Genomic DNA, 23,747 nt, shown 5'->3' on the forward strand with positions numbered 1-23,747 from the left:
CAAAAACCTTTTAAATGCAGCTATACTTAAAGGCTTTTACCATATCCTCTGGCAATGGATTCCAGAGCTTAACTATGTATTGAGTAAAAAACATATTTTCTCTTATTAGTTTTACATGTATAACTTAGTTGCTTCATTGTGTGTCCCCTGGCCTTTGTACTTTTTGAAAGAGTAAACAACCGATTCACGTTTACTTGTTCCATTCCAATCATTATTTTATAGACCTCTATCATATCTTCTCCCAGCTTTCTCTTCTTTAAGCTGAAGAATCCTAACCTCTTTAGCCTTTTCTCATAGGGGAATCGTTCCATCTCTTTTATCATGTTGGTCGCCCTTCTCTATACCTTTACTAATTCTGCTATATCTTTTTTGAGATGTGGTAACAAGAATTGTACACAATACTCAAGATGGGTTGCACCAATGGAGCGATAGAGGCATTTTGCTGCTTTGGAATAAAGTACCTTCTCTCTGAAGATTTAAGGGAAGTAATTCATTTTCAGTAATTTTATTTGCAAAAATTTAAAACATTTTAAAAAATGAAATTCAGCCAGAGCCAATGATTAAGCATGACCTGGGCATTTCGTGCATAACATAACAGTACATACAAGTGTTATGAAGGTCCTTTAGCATCTTATTTGCAGATGACACAAAATTATTCAAAGTAGTTAAATCACATGCAGATTGTGATAAATTGTAAGAGGACCTTGCGAGACTGGAAGATTGTACATCCAAATGGCAGATGAAATTTAATGTGAATACGTGCAAGGTGATGCATGTAGAGGAAAATAACCCATGCTGTTGTTAAGTTCCATATTAGGAGTTATCACCAATGAAAAAGATCTAGGTGTCATAGTGGATAATACATTGAAATCATTGGCTCAGTATTCTGCAGCAGTCAAAAAAGCAAACAGAATATTAGGAATTATTAGGAAGAGAATGGTGAATAAAACAGAGAATGTCATAATGCATCTGTATTGCTCCATGGTGAGACCACACCTTGAATACTATGTGCAATTCTGATCTTCGCATCTCAAAAAATATATAATTGTACTGGAGAAAGTACAGAGAAGGAAGATCAAAATGATAAAGGGGATAGAACGACTCCCCTTTGAGGAAAGGCTTAAGAGGTTAGAGCTGTTCAGCTTGGAGAAGACATGGCTGAGAGGGGTTATGATAGAAGTCTATAAAATCATGAAAGGACTAGAATGGGTACATGTGAATCAGTTATTTACTCTTTCAGATAATAAAAGGACTAGGGGTCACTCCATGAAGTTAGCAAATAGCACATTTAAAACAAATCATAGACAATTCTTTTTCACTCAACACATTCTGGAATTCATTGCTAGAGGATGTGTTTAGGGCAGTTAGTATAACTGAGTTTAAAAAGGTTTTGATAAGTTCCTGGAGGAGAAATCTATAAACTGTTATTAATCAAGTTGACTTAGGGGTAGATTTTCAAAGGGTTACGCGCATAACCCTCGAAAACCTACCCCAAACCCCCCTGCGCGCGCCGAGCCTATCTTGCATAGGCTGCCGGCGCGCACAAAGCCCTGGGACGCATGTAAGTCCCGGGGCTTTCCTGGGGGGGCGTGTCAGGGGGCATGTCGTGGCGGGCGCGTCATCGGGGGTGTGTCGGGGGGGCATGTCGTGGCTGGCGTGGCCGCGGCCTCCGGACTGGACTATGGCGCGCCGGCGGCCGGCCTGGCGCTCGCAAGTTACACCTGCCTCAGGCAGGCGTAACTTGTGCAAAAAAGGTGGGGGGGTTTGATAGGGCCGGGGGGGGGTGGGGAAGGTAGGGGAAGGGAGGGGAAGGTGCGGGGGGGGGGGGGTGGAAGGAAAGTTCCCTTTCTAGGCCACTCTGATTTCGGAGCGGCCTCAGAGGGAACAGAGGCCGGCTGCACGGCTCGGCGCACGCTGGCTGCCGATTTTGCGCAGCCTTGCGTGCGACGACCCCGGATTTTTGTTTGCGCCTGGTGTGCGAACAAAAGTACACGCGCGTGCTTTTTTTTATAAAATCTACCCCTTAGGGAATAGTCACTGCTATTATTGAATTGATCCTTCTACACCTACCTTCCGAAAAAACCTCAAAACCTGGCTCTTCTGGAAAGCTTTCACTCAAGACAAATAATCCTGCCACAGTCCCCCCTCCCACCTAATATCATGCCCTACCCTCCCCCAACCCCTAGCCGCCCCTGCTCCCCAACCCTTCCGCTGTACATAGTTAATTAACTAAACTTTTTATATATTCTGTATTAAGTTATGCTATCAAGCATGTTATAATAATAATATCTTGTAAAACCGTTATTTATATGTAGCCAGTTACTCAGTTAAGCTGTTGTAATGATATGGTACATTATAAGGTCCGCCTTAGACATATTGTTATATGTAAACCGATATGATATGCCAGATCGAATGTCGGTATAGAAAAATAAATAAATAAATAAATAAATTAGTAGCATGGGATGTATTCAATGTTTTGGGTACTTGCCAGATACTTGTAACCTGAATTGGCCACTGTTGGAAACAGGATGTTGGGCTTGATGGACCCTTGGTCTGACTCAGTATGGCAACTTCTTATGTTCTTAATATTTGAACATTTGATATAATTTCCTGAATGCTTATCATTTGTTGGCATTTTGTTGCCCTTTTAGACTAGGTCACAATAGGACCTTGCTGGTGCAATAGCTCCTTGGTGAGGCCTCTGATCCTCTGGAATGGGATAGATTTCCTTCCTAGGATGACTCATTCAGGTGCTGCTCTTTGAACTTCAACATCAACACTTAAAACACATCAAACAAGAGAATCACTATTATTTCTCCCCACTGGAGAGAAAAGAGACTTCTCTAACTGCCTGCAGCTCAGGGAGAGAGCCAGCAAGCATGCTGCCTCTCCCTTTCTCAGTCTGGAGATGTGCCATGGACACGCCTACTGTTACACCCACTTCCAGAAAAGGCCGGATGAGTCTTACATAAATACATTTCCTGTCTTGTCTGGGGGTCTTGACTGGATTGCAAGCTTCATGAAGCAGGGACTATCTTAAGTTATGTTGTATTTGTATACTTATGTTATGCTTGTGTACTTCCTTAGACATAGTCCAACACAAAGAGGTTCTAGGTGTTTCTGTACAGCACTGCATACATCTAATGTACTATAGAAATGATAAATAGTAATAACAGCTTGTTGGTATTTTTCTATAGTAATAGAACTGTAAAAAAAAAAAAAGTTTAAAATATTAGTGTAATATGAAGTCATTCGGGTCCAGTTAAAACATTTTGGACTCACAGAGCTGGTTTATATGTACGCTATGCTGATTTTAATTTTACATCACTTTGAATTCAGCATTAGGCAGCACATGCATGTTTAATTTCCTTTTCAGGAAATCCTTTGCAACTTCTCCCACATAGGTTTTTTCTCTGTTGCTATCTTGGTAGAAGCCCTGTAGTTTACAAGCTCTCTCTATTATGAATCTCAAAGTAGACTATATACACACACACACATTCTTTGAGATATATTATAGAATACAATTCAAAATTAGTCCACTTGGAAGTCCAGAAGACTAATGTTTGCTTTCATATTCCGGTCAGTACTGACTGTTGTAGAAATGACACCGTGTTGGAACGGAGCCAAGAGCCTATAGTGTTGTGCCTGAGGAAGCTTTAAGCAGCTGCGGTCCTGTAATTTAAAACCTTGGAAAAGTTTGCTGCAGTGCTTGCCCTGTTTCAGTGCACAATGAGTCCTACCCATAGCAACTCTTACCAAGGATCCCTGCTCCCACTTCGTGGACAGGAGGAATGAAAGACCAACCTGCGTGCAGCCAGAAAGGTCCAAGTAGATGAGCTTGTGGCATCCCTTCCCCGTGGCCAGGTACTGTAACCCTTTGTCTGTAAATTTTCTGCAATAGGCTAGGCTGAGGTACTGTAAGTTTTGGAAGCATCTACAGAGAAAAAAAAAGGGCATCTGTATATAAAGCCAAGTAAAGGGTATTTATGCAACAACAAAATCAAATAACTAGAATTAACAGAAAGTAAGAGGGGTACCTTGGCTGCAGGAGCTCAAAACCAACTTTTCTTTGGTTACAGAAGCTATTTGGAGTGTATTGGTAGTATTTAAGATAAAATGCATCTGGGAGACCGCCTGCTGGAAGGAGCAGGGGATTTTTGGGGAGAAAAGCTGCTCGGGGCTGCCTGCACAGGCTGCTGTGGCTGTCCATTCCTGCCATTGTTGTTACAAGCTATGTCTTTTGGAAATAAAAAACAGAACCCTATCAAAAGATGGAAAGCACGCAGAGCCCTTAAGCGTAGTGCTAAGCCTTTCTGGCGCATGGTCTGGGTCCTCTTTATTTCTTTCTCAAATGAGTTATTAAAAGAAACCCAAAGGCAAAAAGCAGGGAGATTAGAATCCACTTTTATCACAGGAGGGTTTTTTTTTTGGTTTTTTTTTTTAATATCCTGATAGTAGAAAAATGCCTCACTGCATATCAAGAGAATGTAGAAAACATAATGCACTGTTTATGAATAGTTTTTCAAGCTTTGCAGAAAATGCATCCTCTACTCTGTTGAATTTTGTTACAAGGTAAACTGAGTAACTTTTGTTATGCGGATCAAACCCCAAAGAAGATTATTAATGCAGCTAGAATTCTCCTTAATCACAGCAGTACCATACTCAGAAACTAATTACAAGTAGTTTATCATATATGTCTATTTGTAGCTTGTTACTTTGCTGTGCAACACATTTGCAAACTTTAACCAGCAAGCACTCAGCGTTGTGAAGAAGTCCAGGAACCTCCATGGCAGATTACAGAAGGTCTGGAGTTTGTCACTTCTACTTACTTGACATTATGCCCTCAGCCTATACTTAAATGTACAGCCTTAAAGTACAGTTTTAGATGCATTAACTAGATTCTTGATTTGTCTATTTCTTGGATCTATTGTCTCCTTTCCTGGTCTTATTGTCAGGTACCCTTTCTTTTAGTCTTGGTACATTTTTTTCCTTATATCTGCACATTCTTTTGAAATAAAAGGTCGGCACCTTTCCAAGGCTTGACAAATCCTGGGCATCACATCACTATGGTGCCTAGTATTTTCGTGTCCCGAATGTTCTTCATCACAGCAGCTGCCACCACCCCCAAAAATAGTTGTTCCTGTTTGGTCTGGCACCACGTGGCTCTCAGTACGTTTGAGCTGTGCGGCGCCCAAACTCCTGCACTGATCTCACAGTCTCGCAAGACTTGATGAGATCCCAAGACCAGTGCAGGTATTCGAACATCACCTGGCTTAAATTTACTGTGAGCTGCAGAGTGCTGGACTGATGGAAATAGCTGTTCTGGGGACGGTGGCAGTGGCAGCAGCCAGCATGGTGAGGGGGAGAGGTGACTTGCTGAAGTCTGGGGTGGTGGCTAGCTGAAGCCAGCTGGGTACGGGCAGGTGAATTTGGCTGGTTGTGGGGTAACTGGAGCTGGCTAGCTGGGGGTGATTGGGGCTGGCTAGCTGGTAGGGGGGGGGCGGGCTGTGGGATGAATGGGGGGGGGGCTGATTGGGTAGGGGGTTATGGCTGGCTGCCTGAGTGATTGCTGGCTAGCTGCAGAGGGTGGGGAGTGACTGACTAATTGGCTGGCTGGGGGGGAGGAGAGAGATGGCTGCCTAAGTGGTGGAGAAGAAGATGGTTGGCTGGGGGCTTGGCTGGCAGGGGAGGAAGGAGGAAGGCAGTGATTGCCGGTTAGGGATGGATGAGGGAAAGAGGGAGGTGGCTGGCTCCTAAATATTTGCAGTGGCTCATGGATACAAAGAAAACTTTCATGGTCTGGGCTGTGCCCCTATTATTTCCTAAATCTATCCTTCAGCTCTCTGTGCAGTGATCTGCTGCCATTGTTGTATCACAAGCTTGGGTTTGAAAATAAGATTATTCTCTTCCTCCCCTTTGGTTTGTGCCATTTTGTTTCCCTCCCCTCCTCAAAAAGAAAAAACTAAATTAGAATTATGTTTGCTGATAAGGCCATGGGTGGACTCCAGCTGTGGCTAGGGAGCCCAGGCCAGGCTAGCGTCGGCCTAATGATATAAGCAACATGCTCAATGGCAATGCTGTATATTGCAAGGAGCAAATTCTCATCCCCGCATGGGAGGCACAAGAGAGAACTTCCTCCATATTGTTTACACTCTCTTTCTGCGTACTATTTTTACCATTAGGCCAGTGCCGGCCCAAGATCTGCAACTGGCACCCTATTTAAGAAGGTGTTTGCATGTGCCCCCAGAGGCCCAATTCAGTACATCACTACCTTTGTACATTCTGGTGTGTGGATCATGTGGGGTTCTAATGAGAGCCTGCGTAGCAGCTTCTGACTTACTTTCATTTGGCACAAGGGGCATGGCTAAGTAGGAGGAACTTTCAGACACTTAAACCACTAACATCTCAGGAATTCAATGGAAGTCAAAGCAATAAACTCCTGTTCTAACTATTCAGAAGCTTACAAACCAGGGAAAGTGATGGCGAACTCCAGCTCTCCAAGGTCAATAACAGATTTGGTTTTTAGGATTACTAAAATATGCAAATATACCTGGCTGTGAGATCAAATGTGCACAGATAGATCTCATACTTTTTAACTGGATCTGTCTGTAACCCTTTAACTGGATCTGTCTGTAACCCTTGATGACCAAAGTTGGCCATCACAGTGTTAGCAATTCAGTTCAAGGAGGAACACAGGAGCTTGCAGGATGCTTAGTTTACTCTGTATGTTTATAACACCCAAAGTGACAACCTTAATTGCTTAGTCCAAGGTTTGCATATATGCAATGCACATGTGTGGCACACTATTTCTATGTGCCCTATCAATAAGAGTCCCATTTAAAGCTTGCAATGTCTGCATATCTGTAACATCAGAGAGAGGGATTTTATGTATTGCCTAGATCTGTGCTTGATTGGCTGATGAGGGCTCTTCCTGTGCAAATAGTCCTTCTATTGTGCTAATAAATGCTGGAATACACATTCAGAATTGGGCCTGAATGGTTTTGCCTTAAGTGCATGGTAGGAAGAATCCAATTTACAATTATTTTTGGCATTAGGAAGAGTGTAACAGTAGTAAGTTTGCTTAGGTAAATTGCAGCTTGGAACAGATGCTTGCTGTTCTTCCTCTTACTCTGGCCAAGCTCTGAAGTAGTAAGGAAAGGAGGCATACAGGCCGATGCAATATCGGCACGCGTTAAATGGACGCTCATGATTGAGCGCCCGCTCCCTTAACGTGCACCGATCCACCTCTCCGGGGCGCCCAATGCAAAATGCAACTGGACTGCCATGGTAAAAAGGAGGCCCTAGGGTAAAATGCACGGCCCTAGCGCCTCCATTTTTCCTAATCTGTCCATAGCCACCGGTTAGGAAAATGGATGCTAGTTAATTGAGTGTCCCTTTTCCTAACCTGACCGTCGGCACACTTATTTTTTTATATTTTTATTTTTGGGACATTTCTAATTTTTTAGTTCCTCCAACTTAATATCGCCACGATATTAAGTCGGAGGAAGTACAGAAAAGCAGTATTTTCTGGTTTTCTATATACTTTGGGCTCCTCCAAAATTAACGCTTGCTCGGGGCAGGCATTCATTTTGGCGATTAAAAATGTGTGTGTCGGGCGCACATTTTTTTTTTTTGGCATTGGGGGGAATAGATAATAGCCTCATCAACATGCATTTGCAAGTGATGAGCGCTATTACCTACTCGCATGATTGGATGCACATTTTGGATGTGCTAACCCATTTGCATCAGGGGTTATGGACGCGTGTCCAAATTGCGGGTTGAGCCTTGCGCTGCAGCGAGTGCACGGTGTTGCATCAGCTTGTTTCGGGGTGCAGTGAAATCGCTCCCAGATGCTCCATAAATACAGACCAACAAACATAACTCATTGCATCAAAGAACAGGGTCATTAAGAAAACACCCCAAAGAAACAAAGAAATGGGTCACATTTCATTCCTGTGAGAGGGGAGGAGAAAGAAGGGGTTAGGGATCATCAGCAGACTGTAAAGATGCAAAACGTAAGTGCAAGTAACAGAGGGTGAGGAGGAGATGTCCTTACCTTGACAACATTTGTAGAGTCCCACTGCTTATATCTGTGTAAGACAAATTTAGATAGAGCAGCGCCGGGCAGCCTTCTAAAATAACTCTCATTGATTCATCCTAAGCAATTAAAAAAAAAAAGTGTCCCTCTTTAATTTGGGCTCTATGAAATATTTTATTTTAAAGTAGTAACATCAGAAGCATTTTTTAAAAGAACTAGCAATTCTGTTCTCATTTAATTTCATTTTTGAGCACATAAAAATGTTGAAACCATTATGAATCTAAGAATATTGGGGCACTGTTGTGCCGTCCCATGCAGGCATGGAAAGCAGGAGTACAGCATGAGTAAGTGAAGCGTGAAGGGAATTTTCCATAGGAAGGGTAATGAAACCTCAGACTCAGAAGAAGCCCCAGTGACCCAGACAGATTTGGATATCGTTACTATCACTGAGAAACCATGTAATGAGCCCCATGACTGAGATATAACCTAACCACGCTATAATCTGATCAGGAAAGACAGGGAAGCAGAAAGCAGGGAGGAGTTGCACTTCATGCACATAAAATTACTTGAAAACAACTGAAACGCAGTGGGTGTGGGGAAGGAAGAAAGCACTGCGGGTTATCTCCAGGAGGGGAAAAGTGTGATTTACACCAGTGTGACCTACAGACCTCCAGCACAAGCAGAATAGCTGAACAGATATTCAATCCAAGACATCTGGCTGCTGGAGGGGTGATTTTAATCTGCCCCGTGTTGACTGGAGCATTTTTTGATGCAGAAACAGAGGCATGAAGATCCTGGACCCACTTCAAGGAATGCAGCTCAGACAACTGGTAAACCTTTCCCACAAGGAAGAGGGTGATACAGGACCTGGAACCTGACAACTGGAGAAAATGTTTCTGAGGTCCAAGGGTCACCAGTCAATGTGGTTTAATATAAGAGCAAAGGCAGAGATGAGTCGCACAAAGGTCAGGGTCCCAGGCTTCGAGAGTACCAACTTTGTTAAGATGGAGGTGTGTCTTAAGGACTGCACAAGCACAAACAGAGGAAAATGCAGCTAATGCAGTAAAGCAAGCTGACAATACTGAGATCTATGTCAGCCGTTGTCCGGCTGAGCTAGTTAGCTGAATAAACCTATCCGGCTAACTTAGCTGGGATATTCAGTGGTACAGCCACACTGCTGAACATACCTGTCTAAGGGGTCAATTTTAAGACCTAGGCGCGTGCAGTTCCCGGCGCTCACACATGGACGCACCGATGTTATAACATGCGCATGCAAGCGCGTGCATGTTATAAAATCCAATGGCCACAAGCATGTTCGGGCGGCCTGCGACGGGGGGGGGGGGGGGGGGGGGGGGCATTTTAGCAAAATACGTGCGGCAACACAATGGTGCCTCCCCAGTTCCCTCCCGGTGCGCTCCAATTAAGGAGCAGACTGAGAGGGAACTTTCCTATCCCTAACTCTATCCTTCCTACCTCTTCCCCTCTCCTCCCCGACCCTTATCCTAACCCTACCTATCCCTAATTTTTTTTATTTTAATACTTACTGCTCCCTGGGAGCAGAGGTAATCTCTGTGCGCTGGCCGACTGCTGGCTCGCGCATCCCCCGTACAGCGGCTAATGGCGCTGTCCCGGCCCACCCACACCCCACCCCACCCCTCCCTGCCCAGGCCACGCATCCCCAGCCCACCCCTTTTGCAGGGCCTGGCACTTTGGCGCATAACGGGGGTTACGCGCATGGCCAGGCCCGTTCTAAAATGTGTGCGCCGCGCGAGCCCCTGGCCACGCGGAGTAACCCCTGTTTTTTTACGTGCGTGGCCCTTTTAAAATCAGGCCGTAAATTAGCCAGATAAGTTTATCCGGCTAACCTTAAGACAGGTCTCCGGCATGACTAGAGTTAGCCAGATAATTTATCCAGCTAACTCAGCTCCTTCCAGTTACGCCCACGCCTCGCCCACCACTTAAGTCGGCTATTTAGTCAGATAAGTAGTCATCAGGTTAAGTGGCAGCCACTGATCACGGGCAAATATTCAGCCGCTGCCAATTAGCCGGAGAAGTCAAAACTTATCCGGCTAAGTGGTGCTGAATATGGACCTCACTTTTTTTTTTTTTTAGATATCATAGAGAAAGGATTAAAAAAAAAAAGACAATTTTAAAATTATGTGCAGAAGTGTAAAGTCAGCAGCAGGTACTTTTTACCTGAAGACTTTACATTGTAATCTGACATGGAAAGAGCGCACGCACACACCTGCTATTTGTATGGGTAATTTTTCCAGCGAAATTATGTGCGTAACTGTGCGCATAAGGATGTAAACGCTAACCCCTGCCTGACTCCACCCTCCAGGATCGCCTCCTCTTTCTGCGTGTAAAAGTACATGTGTACTGGCACGCTAAATGTATTTTCAGGCACAGAGAGGGTGGACAGTTTTCAAAGAGCCCAATTCCACGTGTAAAGCACTGTTTTGCCCACAGAAATGCCTTTAAAAATTGCCCTCAAAGTGTAGACATGGGACTGTCGGTCTAATAGGTGAAATGTTGTGGAAGGAGGCAAGGAGAATGCAGAAATACTGAGCCAAGAAGGACCTCAGACAGATGGAAGGTGTAGGTATGATAGAGGGGTAGCTACCACTCCATTTACAGACGAGAGGTTTCATTTGGAAATTATCAAAATTGAATGCGGACAAGGAAATGGAGCTAGACAGGACACAGCCTAAGGATATTAAGGGAGCTTAGAGAGGGCTTCTGGCCGCTTCACCGACAGCTTTGTTCAATCATTCTTTGTCGATAAGAGTGGTGCCAGAGGACTGGAAACGAGCAGACGTCATCCCTCTTCATAAAAGTGGAAAAAATAAAAAAGGAGACTAATAAAAATAAGCCAGTTAGCCTAAATTCACTGGTGGGTAAATTTGTGAAGTTACTACTAAAAGTGTAAAAAAAAAAAAAGAAGGAAATAAACTATATTAATACAAAAATAAAGATGATTTAGAAAGGAAACCTTCAGAGGAAACAAGAAGAAACAGGCAAGTTGATGCTCTGGAATGATCTACCTAACACTGCAGTTTTAAGAGTGAAACATACAGGGAGGGTAATTTCAAACATATTTGCCTAGGAAACTGGGATCAGTTTTGAAGGGCACTCTGAGCAGATAAGGTCAATGGCTAATTTTGCCCTATTGTGTTTAGGAGGTTTTCAACTGAAAATGACTCTAAAGTTGATGGGTTGGATTTAGGGCTGGCTATTTGTGTGGCTAAGACTGTCCCTTTAAACTTAACTGGCCAGCTGCTAAAGCCGGTTAGTTTTGGGGCAGCTATTTGTGCGGCTGAAGTTGTCAGCTAAGTTTGGCTGGTTAGTGCTGAAAATTCACGCTGATCGACGACATTGCAAGCCCACCCTGGGAATGGCTTCAGAACCATCCCTTTTTCTGATTGGCTAAATGTGTTCTATATATTTTAGGTGGTCAAATTTAGCCAGTCAGAGAAGAAATGTTTGCAAAGTCATAGGTTTAATCGGCTAACTTACGAAGGTAACCAGGTAAACCTTTTAAAAAACAGACCCAAAAAGACTTACTCCAGTAATTCCCCGCAGTTGAAGGTTCCCCTCCCTTCAGCAAATAAAAGCAAATTTCACAGAACACGGACTCTGAGCAATGGAGCTGGGGGCGGGGGGAGCAGGGAAGGGACAGCATGCATGGAGATTTTATTTTGCAATCCCCATGCGAACTCTCTCGTCTGTACGTTACACCTGTGATAAAGCAAGTGCAAAGTCGGTACCCGTGACATTTGCTGGCCCGAATTTTCCGAGGGAAACTCTGCAGGGAGTTTCCCTTTGAACATTAACTTGCAGGTCTGTGAAAGATACTCAGGTGGTGGGGGGGGGGGGGGGGAGCAATTTTCAAAGCCTTCCCTGATGGTGAATCTTATACACATGGAAATGGGAGTCTTTGAAAACTGCCTACCCTATCTGCATGTAAAGTTAGGCAGGTTTAATTTTACAGATAGGTGAGGCGTTCCTGGTGTCAAGAGGAATTAAACACTTATGCATGTCCTTGTGAAGTTTCTACAGTACGCATTCATATTTTCCTGGAAAACGTGTATGCAGGTGCAGGCCTGTGTGGGTACTTTTTCCAACTCAATTTTCAAAGGGAAAGCTTTCTTGCAGACTTTACATTTCTGCGCACAGTTTGAAAGTTGACCCCCTTTAAAAATTGTCTCGAGATGCCTAAAGATCTGAATACTTTTTTAAAAATGATCTTAAACAAACTAATTCTAATCTTGCGGTTGTTAAACATGACGGTATCCATACTGGAAAGTTTTAAATGCCATACAAATAACTCATACAATATAAAAAACACACTTTGGCATCAACCTCCATGATTTGATAAAATCTGTCTCTTATTAAATGTTAAAGCTAGTCCCAGAAAAAAAAAACAACCATTGGAAGATGTTAGACTGTATATTAAAGAGAAACATAAAATCATCTTCCACATTTCAACTCTTCACTATAAGTGCATACTGCAGAAAAGCTGGCTCCTTCTGCACCTTCTTTTGCCATTCTTTGGATGTGGTCCAACTTCAGTTAAATATACCAGTGCATAAAACTAAGCAGACCTAGGATGATACTCTTTAGCAGTGAATCCACAGTATCTTCAGAGCGCTCCCACCTGCTTTTGAAACACAAGTATACATTTCTAGCGCAGGTTTTCTTAATGTTGCAAAAGAAAATCTTCATTGACTCAACTGTATCAGCTGAATACAATGCATTATTGCACAAACAAAGTGGATTCCAATCCTCAGTCTATGAAAGAATGTTAGACTGGTACTACTTACAGTGCACAGTACACAGGAGAAATGCACTGAGGGCTATATGGATTAAGCACTTTTCCCATAGACAAAAAATGAGGGAAAACCATTAGCACATTTGGCCCTTAAATTCTAAGGGGTCAATGTTCAGTAAGCCTACAAGCGGTAAAGTTATCCGAGTAACGCTAACCCAATAACTTTAGACGAATATTCAGCAGAACATATCTTCCGCTGAATGTATTCTATTAAAGTTACTTGGACTGAGTGACACGATTCCCCCTTCCCCTTCTTAAAACTGTGGAGCAGCTCTGAGTTCTGAAGGGGGATTGGTCAGCTGCAAGTGAACGAACCAATCCTGGCCTGAGTGAAGTGAATAAACGCATATCTAAGTGCCGGTACAGCTAACAGCTACCAGCACTTAGACGTTCATCCTGTTAGGAGAGGCAAGAGGTTCTCTTTTTTCAGCTGGGGTACAAAGTGGCTTTTGGAGAGGATTGGGGGGGGGAGAGGTTGGGGGGGACCCCTATAATGACCCCTAAGATCCTTTGGAATCCTGGGCCTAGGCTGGACCTGTGTTATGGTTCCTGAAGGAGCCACGGCTCCTGCTTCCGGAGCTGCAGGAGTGAGGAGTGCTGTGAGACACCTAAACTGGGCAGAGCTTCTAAGTGATCCAGTTTCTGAAGGGAAATAGTTACATCCCTCACAGGGCTGGATTTAACTGTTGTTAAGTGCCCCTGGGTGCAGAAGTATGTACGTGTGCATGGGGAGGGGAGGTTGGAAGGAGGTTCTCCTCAAAGGGGACGATGCTATAATAATCGTGGAAAGCGGGCGCTGACTTTTCAGCGTCCGCTTTCTTAACGCGCACATGGCGCCCGCAAGGGGGGGGGGGGCGCCAGGCTATAAACAAGTTAGGGAGTCGCGCTAGCAAGGAGGCGCTAGGGTCACTTGTGCGACCTTAGCGCCTCCTTGGTAACCCGACCCCCGCGGTTACTGGCGGTCTGCCGGTTATGAACACCAATGCCGATAAACTCGGCGTCAGTTTTCATAAATGCAGTCCGTCAGTTATGAAAACCGATGCTGAGTTTATCGGCGTCGGTTTTCATAACGCAGCAGGCTGGTTATGAAAACGGATGCCGAGCATATCGGCATCGGTCTTCAATTCGGCCGGCTGAGGTTGTTTTTTTTTTTAACTTTTCATTGCGCTCAGCTATTAACGCCTGCTCCAGGCAGGCGTTAATAGCTGAGCGATAAATGTGCGTCTGAGACGCACATTTATTTTTTTGCATTGGAGTGAATGAGTAATAGCACTCATCACATGCAAATGCATGTGAATGAGGCTCTCTCATTCACTCCGCGTTGGACACGTGTTAAATAGGCGCTAATCCCCCTATTGCATTAGGGGGTGGATTAGCGCCTATTTAATCCGCGTCCGGCTGCGGGTTATACAGTGCACTTGGCTGAGCTCACTGTATTGCATCGGCCCCAAAGGATGCAGGAACAGAGGGACTTTCTCCCTGCAAACATGCTGCCCTGATGAAATGGGTACTGCCTACTCCGTCCAAGTGAAATGTTCTCACAAGCAGCATCTTGAAAGTGCTGGGAAGGACCAGCACCAAATCTGTTTTACAGTGCTCCAAATGCCGCTGGTCTATAAGCCCTTACACCTTTATTTAAAAGAGTGTTTTTCATGGTAAGTTGTAACTCAAGTTACAGAATGCTTGCAAGAAAGTTCCCCTTTCAGCACCATACAAAATCTAAATATTCACCTTGTTGTTCAGCTAAATTTTCTGTGCACAAAATTGCTGTGTGCACAGAGTTAGCCGGACAAAAAAACGGGGCCAGGTTAGGGTTCACTTGGGACAGGGATTTCAAATTTACCTGATCAGCACGATAACAAAGTGCTATTTTTGGTTAAATTTGTGCAGGCCTACAAAAATGACAGTCCTAAATAAACTACAGAAGTTTTGTGTGGTTAGATTTAACCTGATGTTAAGCAGCACACTTGACCCATTAAGTGTAGCTGAATATGCAGACAAAGTTAACTGGTTAAATATGTCCATTCTGCTACAGCTGGATATCGACCCCTTAATAATCTGGCCCGTAAGCCACATTTTCAGTGGATATTACTACTAAATGTAAAAGTAGAAACTGACACCTTTTTTATGGGAAAGGTATGGTTCGGGTTTCCCTTTATAGTTCGGGAGCAATTTTCAAAACCATTTCCATGGGTAAAAACGAGCTCTTTGAAAATGGCTCACCATCCATGGTTGTGCGTGAAGTTCCACAAGGCGAGTACTTTTACCGCACTGCAATGGAGACATTCCCAGAGGGGGCGGAGTTAGGTCGAGGACAAAAACTACAGGCACACTTTTGGCTTTTCAAACGTACCTGCGTTGTTTTAGTCACAAAAAAGTATCCACAGAAAAAAGGGGATGCAAATGTGGGTGGACACTTTTTCCTTAGACAATTTACAACGTGAATGTCCCGTGTACTTTCCCTTTGAAAACTGGCGCACAGAAGGCAGGTAAAAAGCATCCACAGACTTTGCAATTAAAGGGTAATTTTCAAACCCATTTCCATCTGGGTTAAAGCAGATCTTTTTGTCCTGTTACAAAATTGCCTGCCTGATATACGGGTATAGCTTGCCTGCACCTAAGTTTATCTGCAGTGAGCTGAAGTAGTCCCTGGGGGGGAGGGGTTGAAAGCATTTGTATACTTTTTCCTGAAAAAAAACAAAAACATTCTGTGCACAAATTAGCAGGTGTAATTATGTGCCTGTAGTTTTGGTGGGATAATTTACATACTTTCCCTGTAAAAATTGGTGTGACTTGTGCACATATTTGATTTAAAATTATGTGGGCTGTTACAAAATGCCCTCCTTAATGTACTGGTAATGTTATGACTGGAATAGTGGCCCCTTGGGCTGGCCGTGCGGAGTGACGTCAGCACGTGAGAGATACTCCGCAGAGATGGAAAGGCCGGGAGGCGGCACCAAGCCGAGAGACCAGACGGTAGCTTCACCCTGGAAGCCCGAGGTCCCCCCGGGAGGATCCCGTGAGGACCCGGACCGCTGGGACTTAGGAGGATCCCCCGGAGGGCAATCTCAACAGCCAGGAAGACAGACACAGTTCAGGACTGGCGGCAGACAGGAAAGTAGCAGGTACGGACCAGGGTCAAAAGCCAGGCAGACAATCCGAAGGCAGGCTGGCTGGGACCAGGAGCGGAGCTGGATCAGGAACGGAGGCTGGATCAAGCTGGAGCAGGACCTGAAGCAGGAACAAGCTGGCACAGGAACTGAAGCAGGAACGAGCTGGAACAAGAACTGAAGCAGGAACGAGCTGGAACATAAACTAAGGCAGGAACAAGCTGGAACAAGAACGGAACAGCAACTAGATACTCACAGAGAGTGACCTCGTTGCAAGCCGATCATCTGGAGCAGGAACCGGGTTTAAATCCCCTGCCGGCGTCTGACATCATTCCGGGGGCTCGCCGAGGTCTCCCACCCCTGCAGCTTCAAGAGCTGCCTCCTGGCGCACGCGCGTACACTGTGGGCGGGGTCAAGCTGGAGTGCTCGACGGCGTCTCCCTCGTGGAGACGCCGCGGCAGGGAAAGGCCTGTACAGGCCTCGCACTGGATCGAGGAGACCTGCCTGTGCCTGGGGACAGCCGTGGAGGTAAGAGCCCGGTCGCGAGTGTAACGACCGGGATCGCAACAGGTAATGCATTAGTAGAAGCAGAAGACAAAGAGGTATGTTCTTATCTAATTGTAATTAAATCTGTTGAAAGGCCATCTTTATAGAATCGTTATATGGTTAAACTTTTCTGCCTGCACTGGTGAAAAGGCCACAGGTACTTTTTCCCCCCTGGGGTCTTTGCACCAATTTTCAAAGGGAAAACACGTAAGGACTTTCACAATGTGCGGATTTTCAGCCACCGTAAAAAAAAAAAAGAGTCGTTTTAGGGGGAGGCCTAACCGGACAGGAGAGAAACGTATGCAGGGATCTTCCATTTTCAAAACTATGTATTCGTTCTTAACGCATGTACACTACGCCCTTATTTGAGATGACTTAAGGTACATGCGGACTTTTATCTTCTAACAATCTGATTTTCAAACACAAGCTACACAGTTACTTTGTATTTGGAGACCAGGCTGGTGTGTGCGGGCTCCGAGAGTACACGTGTAACTTAGTCTGCTAGGAGCCTTAATGAAAATGTGCCTTTAAGAGTACGCAGACAAAGCTGCTAAATATGGACCGATTAAGCTCCCTTATAATTACCCTGTCTGGACAGTTAACCAAAGTAGCTGCATTAAATAAAATATTATCCATAGTTCTTCGTAGCATGCAAATTACAGGGTAACAAAATGGCTGGCACTTTACTGCCAATTCTTAACATGAATATTTTTTCCTGATAACTCGGGTTGGCAGTCATCAGCGAAAATAAATCCCCATGCAAATCATATATAAGAACCACAGGAAGAAACAATTTTTTAAAAAGCCACTGACCTCAGATAAATAGCAATTTACCCTAGTAAATTGGTTTGGCAAAAAATTGCCCTTTTCTGCTCAGCTAAAAGGTACATGTTGGCTTCCACGGTACACAAACCTGTTGCTGTGGAATAAAAGAAGCTCCCCAGAGCATGTTTAGAGCAAGGACCTAAAACAGCCCACACACATGTTTGATTTTCCAGTGCAGATGTGTTACTTTACCCCAGCTCAGCCGCCCCCGCACACAGGAGATGCAAAGTGTGCACGCCCTCTGTACCTGCTTGCTTTGTGCTTGCTAATTCCCGTACAATGTACACAGGTTAAAAGTGCCTGCGCACACACCGCAAACCACCAAAATATTTCAACTGTGCGGGCACCACCTGCAACTTGTTTACTGACGTTTACTCCAAATGTAGTTAGTAATTCAGTTTCTAAAGCAAAACTGGCACTACAGTGTTGGAAGCCATAAAAAAAAACAACCACTTACGTTTATGCCTTGGCACTCAGACAAGTTTAAGTCTTGTAGGTTTTTGCACTCATCTGAAACAAAAAACAGTTTTATGTTAGTTAACAATTAGCTAGAGCTCCTCAAACCAGACAAGCAGGTTATCCTAACACTGGGGATGTCTCAGAGTAATGGGGGGGGGGGGTTTAACTTCAAAGCGCTACGGACATTTAACACAGGGATGGACAGAGAGGCCCGAAGAAAGCATCCGTTTCAATACAGTGAAGAATAAATGCTGTGATGCAGAAGCATAAAAATACTCCACAAGTAGCTTCTAACAGTGAAAAAAGCTGTGAATTTGTACTTTCACAACTATTACAAACGTCCCCCAAATAAATCAAACTAAACAAGCAACTTTCCCTCCGCCCTGTACGACTGATGGTACCAATAAATTGCACTTGCAACTTCCAAGATGGTAGATCTTTTATTTCTTTTCAGTATTAGAATGCACTAATTCTAAGTTCTATTTGGTACTGTATACATAAACGGGACAACCTTTAAACATGGCTTTTACCTATGGGCCTACAAGCACATTTTCAAAGGAACAGCCCCTGTGGAGCTTTCCTTTGAAAATGCAGGACCAGGTCGTATGAAAGGAGGCAGGATGGCTTCCTGACTGGAGTTATACACAGCCCTGCTCTGCCTGCTCCATTTCTTTTTCTGTTTCCTTCATTGTGGTGCCACCAAAGAGAAAGGGCAAGGTGTGGGATTTTCCCTCCATTCCAACTCACCTTGCTGAACAGGCGCTTATTTAATCTTATATGACTACTGCTTCTGCAACTTTCGAGGGGGTAGGCCCTGCTGCGACTGTCGACAGAGGAGCGCCACGGTCACCTGGGGACGAGGTCTCCCTCAGCCCCCCCGATCCCCAGCCACCGCCTGCGAGGAGAGATGCTGCTCTGGTCTCGCTTCTTGCGTCCCTGACTGATGATGTCAGGTTCCAGTCGGAGGAGGAGGGGGCTCGCCGAGCAGAGAGTGAGGAAGCGATCCTATTGAGTATCTGGGCTCGGGCCGGTGATGGTGTTGCCGCTCCAAGTCAGTCAACTCCCCCAGTTTGCCCTGGCGCCTCTGGTGTGCCAGATGAAGGTGGAATTCCCGATGTCTCTCCCCTCTGTGGAGACTCTCCCAGTTCAGGGTGAGTTATTCATCTCTCCCATTAAGCCAGCGGTTATGATGCTTGATACCCTGTGGGAAACGATAGCTGGGCTTTCACAGGTTGTAAAGGCCTCTAATGCTAAAACTGATTCATTAACTAATCAGTTGGACCCATTGGTAAAATCTCATGATGAAGCTCTCTCAGGTTTACGTTCTTCTGTTGATAAGATAGAATCTGAGATACGTGAGATCCATAACTTTACTGCTGTTTCTAAAAAAGAGAAAAAATATCTGTCCAGGAGAATTGAAGTCTTGAAAAACTGGAACCAACGCCTAAACCTGAGACTGACAAATGTTCCTAAAATTATGGGGGAACCTCCTCTTTTTACCTTTAAGAGATACCTATATGAAGTTCTTCTTATTGCTGAAGATCAGATTCCTCCTATTAATAAAGTGTATTTCCTTTCGATATCGGCTGGTGAAGGACGCCGTTGTCCCATTTCATCCAGAGCTTCCCTGGACATGGAGAATTTAACTGATTTCTTAGAGCAGTCTGGTTATGAAGTTATTGAGCGTTCTCCTTTGATTGTCTCTCTTGTTCTGGAGCACGATATTAGTAAAATTATGTCTGTATATTTTAGACATATTAATTCTTCCTTCCATGGTCAAAGCAATAGAATGTTTCCAGATGTTTCTAAGGTCACCCAGGAGGGAAGAGGGGGGTTTCTTTCTATGCGCCAAGAAGCTTTGTCTTTGGGTTTCCTTTTTATTAAAACATCCCTGTAAATGTATCATAAAAAAAGCAAAATGATGTTTATATTTTTTTCTCACCTGAACAACTGAGAGCATTTATAGATGCTAGAGCTCAACTACAGCCTGCTTGATGTAGCTGGACTTTGCCAGGGACTTGATTTATTTCATTTTTTTTTTTCTTTCCGAATTCCTTTATTCTCCTATATTTTCAACCTCCTCGGATTGCTATTGATAATGTTTTATGAGAGCCATGTATGTTACTTTTTCTTTTATTTCCTTCAGTTTTTTCTCTTCCTTCCTTTTATATGATGCTCCCATAATGTTTCTGTTTACAAGTTAAAGATACTTGTAAAGTTTTGAAATGTATAAAGAATTAAACACAAAAAAAAAAAAAGAAAATGCAGGACCAGCCGGCATCGCAGGTACTTTAGTACCCATGGATTTTGCACTTACTTTGTAGCAGGTGCAAAGTCAGTCTAAGGAGACCCCAGAACCCCTGCCCCACCCCCAGAAATAAACCCTACCTATAAGAAAGTTCACTGGTTGTATAAGGTCAGCCCAAAGCAACCCCTAGCTCCAGGCCAGTCGACGCCATCTTCCAAAATGGTGTTGACTGGCCTTTGCCTCTATCACATGAGAGAGAGGGGGGGGAGGAGGGCCCACTAGGCCCCATGGATTATGTGTATTTTGGGAAAGGGGGACCGGAGGGAGTTGAAGAGGCTGAGAGAGAAGGGTTTTCTGACAAAAGGGAGGGATTTGTGAAGGGGGGTGGGGAGTCATCGCATAACTTTGCATTTTTCTTTTTAATTTTGAGGGTCCTTGCCTCCTTGAGAGGCAGCGGGGAGTGGGCAGGGTTCTCAACAGACCCACTGGTGGGCATTTTTACTGGTTTGGTAGGGGTGTAATTTGGGCCTCTGTGACCTTTAAATTTTGCAGCGGGACCATCGGGACCCATGCTAGCATCCTGATGCACCAGTAGTAAAATATCTACACCTCCTTCAAACACAATAAAATAATGGGGATGACTTTTTTCCTAAGTCAGCCACGCTATTTTATTTGCATAGAATTAGTTATACCTTAGCTATTTTTCATGTATTTGCAAAATTCATACATGCAAATCGCATGTAAAGTAGCTTATTGTAATAGGGGCGTGTTAGGGGCCCAAAAATCATATGATATTGCCGCGAAATGGCCATATCGTGATATAAACAGCACTTAAAGCGAGATAAATGCTGTTTAATTTGCATTATAGTCATAACGTGTCTTAGTAAATCTAGGCCTTAACAGGATAACTGGTTCTGCCCCGGAATGCCTGCCCACCCCTAAGTTAGCTGGATAACGTTTTAGCCAGATAAAAGCTGAACTTAGACAAATGGGGCTGGATATTGGCCTCTTGGAATTTAGACAGGAACATTTCCAAGGGGTTGAGTACCCTAGAAAAACAGCTAGAGGTGTGGAATTGCCCTGTTTTACAAGGCTGATGCAAAAAAAAAAACTAAAAAGAACCACAGTAAATGTGGCATTTTGTTTCCATTCATCATTTACTAAGGAGCTTGCTGTAGCTGAAGAACTAGTCCCAATGAATATTTCTTGAGCAACAAAGAGGAAAGATTTATTTGATATATATTCCACTTTTTCAGGCATTTCAAGTGGATTACATTCAGGTACTGTAGGCATTTCCCTATCCCCAGACAGCTTACAGTCTAAGGGGGAGATTTAGTAAGCCACGATAGTTTATTGTAGGTGGGGCCAAATATTGTAGGAGGGACATCCCTGTGATACTTGGCCCCTCCCTAACAAATTATCACGGTATTACCACGACATGGTACAGTACGCATTCCCACATGACGGTGGCCCACCTCAGCTGGGGCTGCCATTGCTTAAAGGGCCAGTGGCCCGAAAAAAGTTGCCCCCCAAATGCAAAATAAGTCATCCCAGGGGTTGATGGCAACCTCAGCCCGCCCCCTTCTGCCGCCTACTGACCTCCCCCCCCAAATGGAAAAAAATACTTATGGCACATATACTGCAATGGCCCTTTGCCTCCCCCCCCCAATGAAAGACAAAAAGGCCTATTGACTAAGGATGAGCCCTCCCCCACCTCCCAACCCATCCTCCATCCCATCCCAAAAAATAGATCCCTGGTGGTCTGGGGGGCAGGTAGACTCCAACCCCAACCTACTAACCCTAGTACTTCAAAAAGATGTCTTTCATAGCCCACTGGTGGACCAGGGCACTGCCTAGCCCTGGGCCCGATCAGCGCCACGGGCCCCCAGCAAGCTATCAAAGACATCTTTTTCAGGTACGGGGGGAGGTTAGGGAATTGCATGGGGGTCTAGTTGCCCACCCCTCAGACCACCAGGGATCTATTTTTTATGGTAGGGGGTGAGGGTAGGGGTTGGAGGGCCACTAGTCACCAGGGACTTTTTTATCATTTGAAATGGGGGCATAAGGATGGGCCAGTAGAGTTGGGGCCAATCCTTAGTCTATGGGCTTTTTTGCCATGGGGGGAAGGAGGGAAAGGGCCATCACCATGCATTAGTATTTTTTTTACATTCAGGGTGCCACAGCCGGCCTTGGTAGGCAGTGGCGGGGGGCAAGACCATCAGCCCCCGAGGTGAATTTTTTATGCCTTTAGGGGTGTGTGCATTGGGCACCTTAGCCCTTCCAGTTTTCCGCAAGAGCATCGGGGACCTGCGTTAGTGTCTCAATGCTCCCTCAAATGCAATAAAATAATGGGGCTAACTTTTTTCTAATTCAGTTGCATTATTTTATGCAAAGCAGCTTATTTCCATAAGGGGAGGAAATATTTAGTTACATTGTGAGATATTGCTGCAATATGGCGATATTGCAAGATAAAAGGCATTTAACGCATGTTATGTGCTGTTTACTATGCGATATCGCCATATTGCAGCTTGGCTGGCTGCATTGCTAGAATGGAAACCAAGTGAAAAAAATAAATAGCAATGACTTTAAAGCTCCAAACGTATGTAAGAATGCATTTGCCTGTATGACTGAATAGGGGGATTTTCATGAAAGGAGTGGAGAGAGGCTCAGGTGTGTTATCAGATAGTATTTTCAGAGGGAGGTGGATTAGTTGATTGGTTTGAAGCTATGATTGGAAGGTTCATCTAAGATTTATAAGCATGAGCTACATTAAAATACAGTATCCTGTAACTTTCAGCCACAATAACCAATTATGCAATGCTGATCAGTCCCTGGGGATGGTGCTGAGTTACTAAGTAAATCATTGTTCAAGCTAAATCAGTGAGGTATCCCATGATTCAGCATCTATCGCACATGCTCTGGCTCCATGGCTTTTTACAAGGTAAGTATTAGTCTATGGGAAAGTTCTTTTGAAAGAAGACTCCAATTACGTGAGAATTTAATTCCACTCTGCAGTTCTAACATCACACAGACACAAAACAACTATACAGGTGCTATAGTAACTGCATAATTATTAGTACTTATGCACACAATCAATTACTTGAGCAGATTTCCTCTCTCCAACTTTAGCATGGTGACTGACTGACTCTTATTTTGTATTAAAAAAAAAAGAAAAAAAAGAGTCATCATTTTTCCACTGTCTCATCCTGCATCTAGCACACGTCATGGGAGATTAAGCTACTCCCCCTCACCTCATCTTTCTCTCACCAGACTTCTGTCTCAGAAGCCTTCAAATGCTGGTGCACATGATTAAGGGATGCTGTTGCCTGCACATAGCCTTTTCAGACTTTCCAAGGGTTTTCCTTTAGATTAATTCAGTTTGTCTGAATCCAGATCCATTCTACTTTGGAGATATGCAAGGCAATCACTTTTCCCCATTTAAAATACAAAAGGGGAAAAATGGGGACACTTTTAAGTGACCATACCCAGGTCTCAATTTTTGTAAGCCTTGAGATTTTCCATGAATGAGTTCCATGATTTTCAACAGGCTGAGCCCAAGCCAGATACAAATCAACCATAAAGGATGCTTTAAGCCAAAATCCCAAATTAGTTCATCTTACTGGCTGAGCTGGGGTTTTGGCCATGTAAATCACCCTGAAACTTTCTGTCTAGGACATGTAAAAATCTAAA

General features: G+C 44.2%; 2 protein-coding genes across 3 annotated transcripts in view; one reads left to right on the plus strand and one right to left on the minus strand.

The window, feature by feature from the left end:
• The window catches only part of FBXL13 (F-box and leucine rich repeat protein 13), a 310,049-nt gene that overhangs the window by 152,720 nt on the left and 133,582 nt on the right, over positions 1-23,747 (minus strand). For both annotated transcript variants that reach the window (XM_029617147.1, XM_029617148.1), the window contains exons 10-12: positions 17,808-17,860; positions 8,057-8,157; positions 3,805-3,934 (exon numbers count right to left, since the gene is read on the minus strand). In XM_029617147.1, coding sequence (XP_029473007.1) covers positions 3,805-3,934; positions 8,057-8,157; positions 17,808-17,860 — 284 coding nt within the window. The remainder of the gene's footprint in view (positions 1-3,804; positions 3,935-8,056; positions 8,158-17,807; positions 17,861-23,747) is intronic.
• Positions 3,477-23,747, plus strand: part of LRRC17 (leucine rich repeat containing 17) — a 55,727-nt gene continuing 35,456 nt past the window's right edge. The window contains exon 1 of the mRNA XM_029617149.1: positions 3,477-3,864. The gene's annotated coding sequence lies outside the window, so the exon portion shown is untranslated. The remainder of the gene's footprint in view (positions 3,865-23,747) is intronic.

The sequence above is a fragment of the Rhinatrema bivittatum genome, chromosome 9 (assembly GCF_901001135.1).
Source record: "Rhinatrema bivittatum chromosome 9, aRhiBiv1.1, whole genome shotgun sequence".
Lineage (NCBI taxonomy): Eukaryota > Metazoa > Chordata > Amphibia > Gymnophiona > Rhinatrematidae > Rhinatrema > Rhinatrema bivittatum.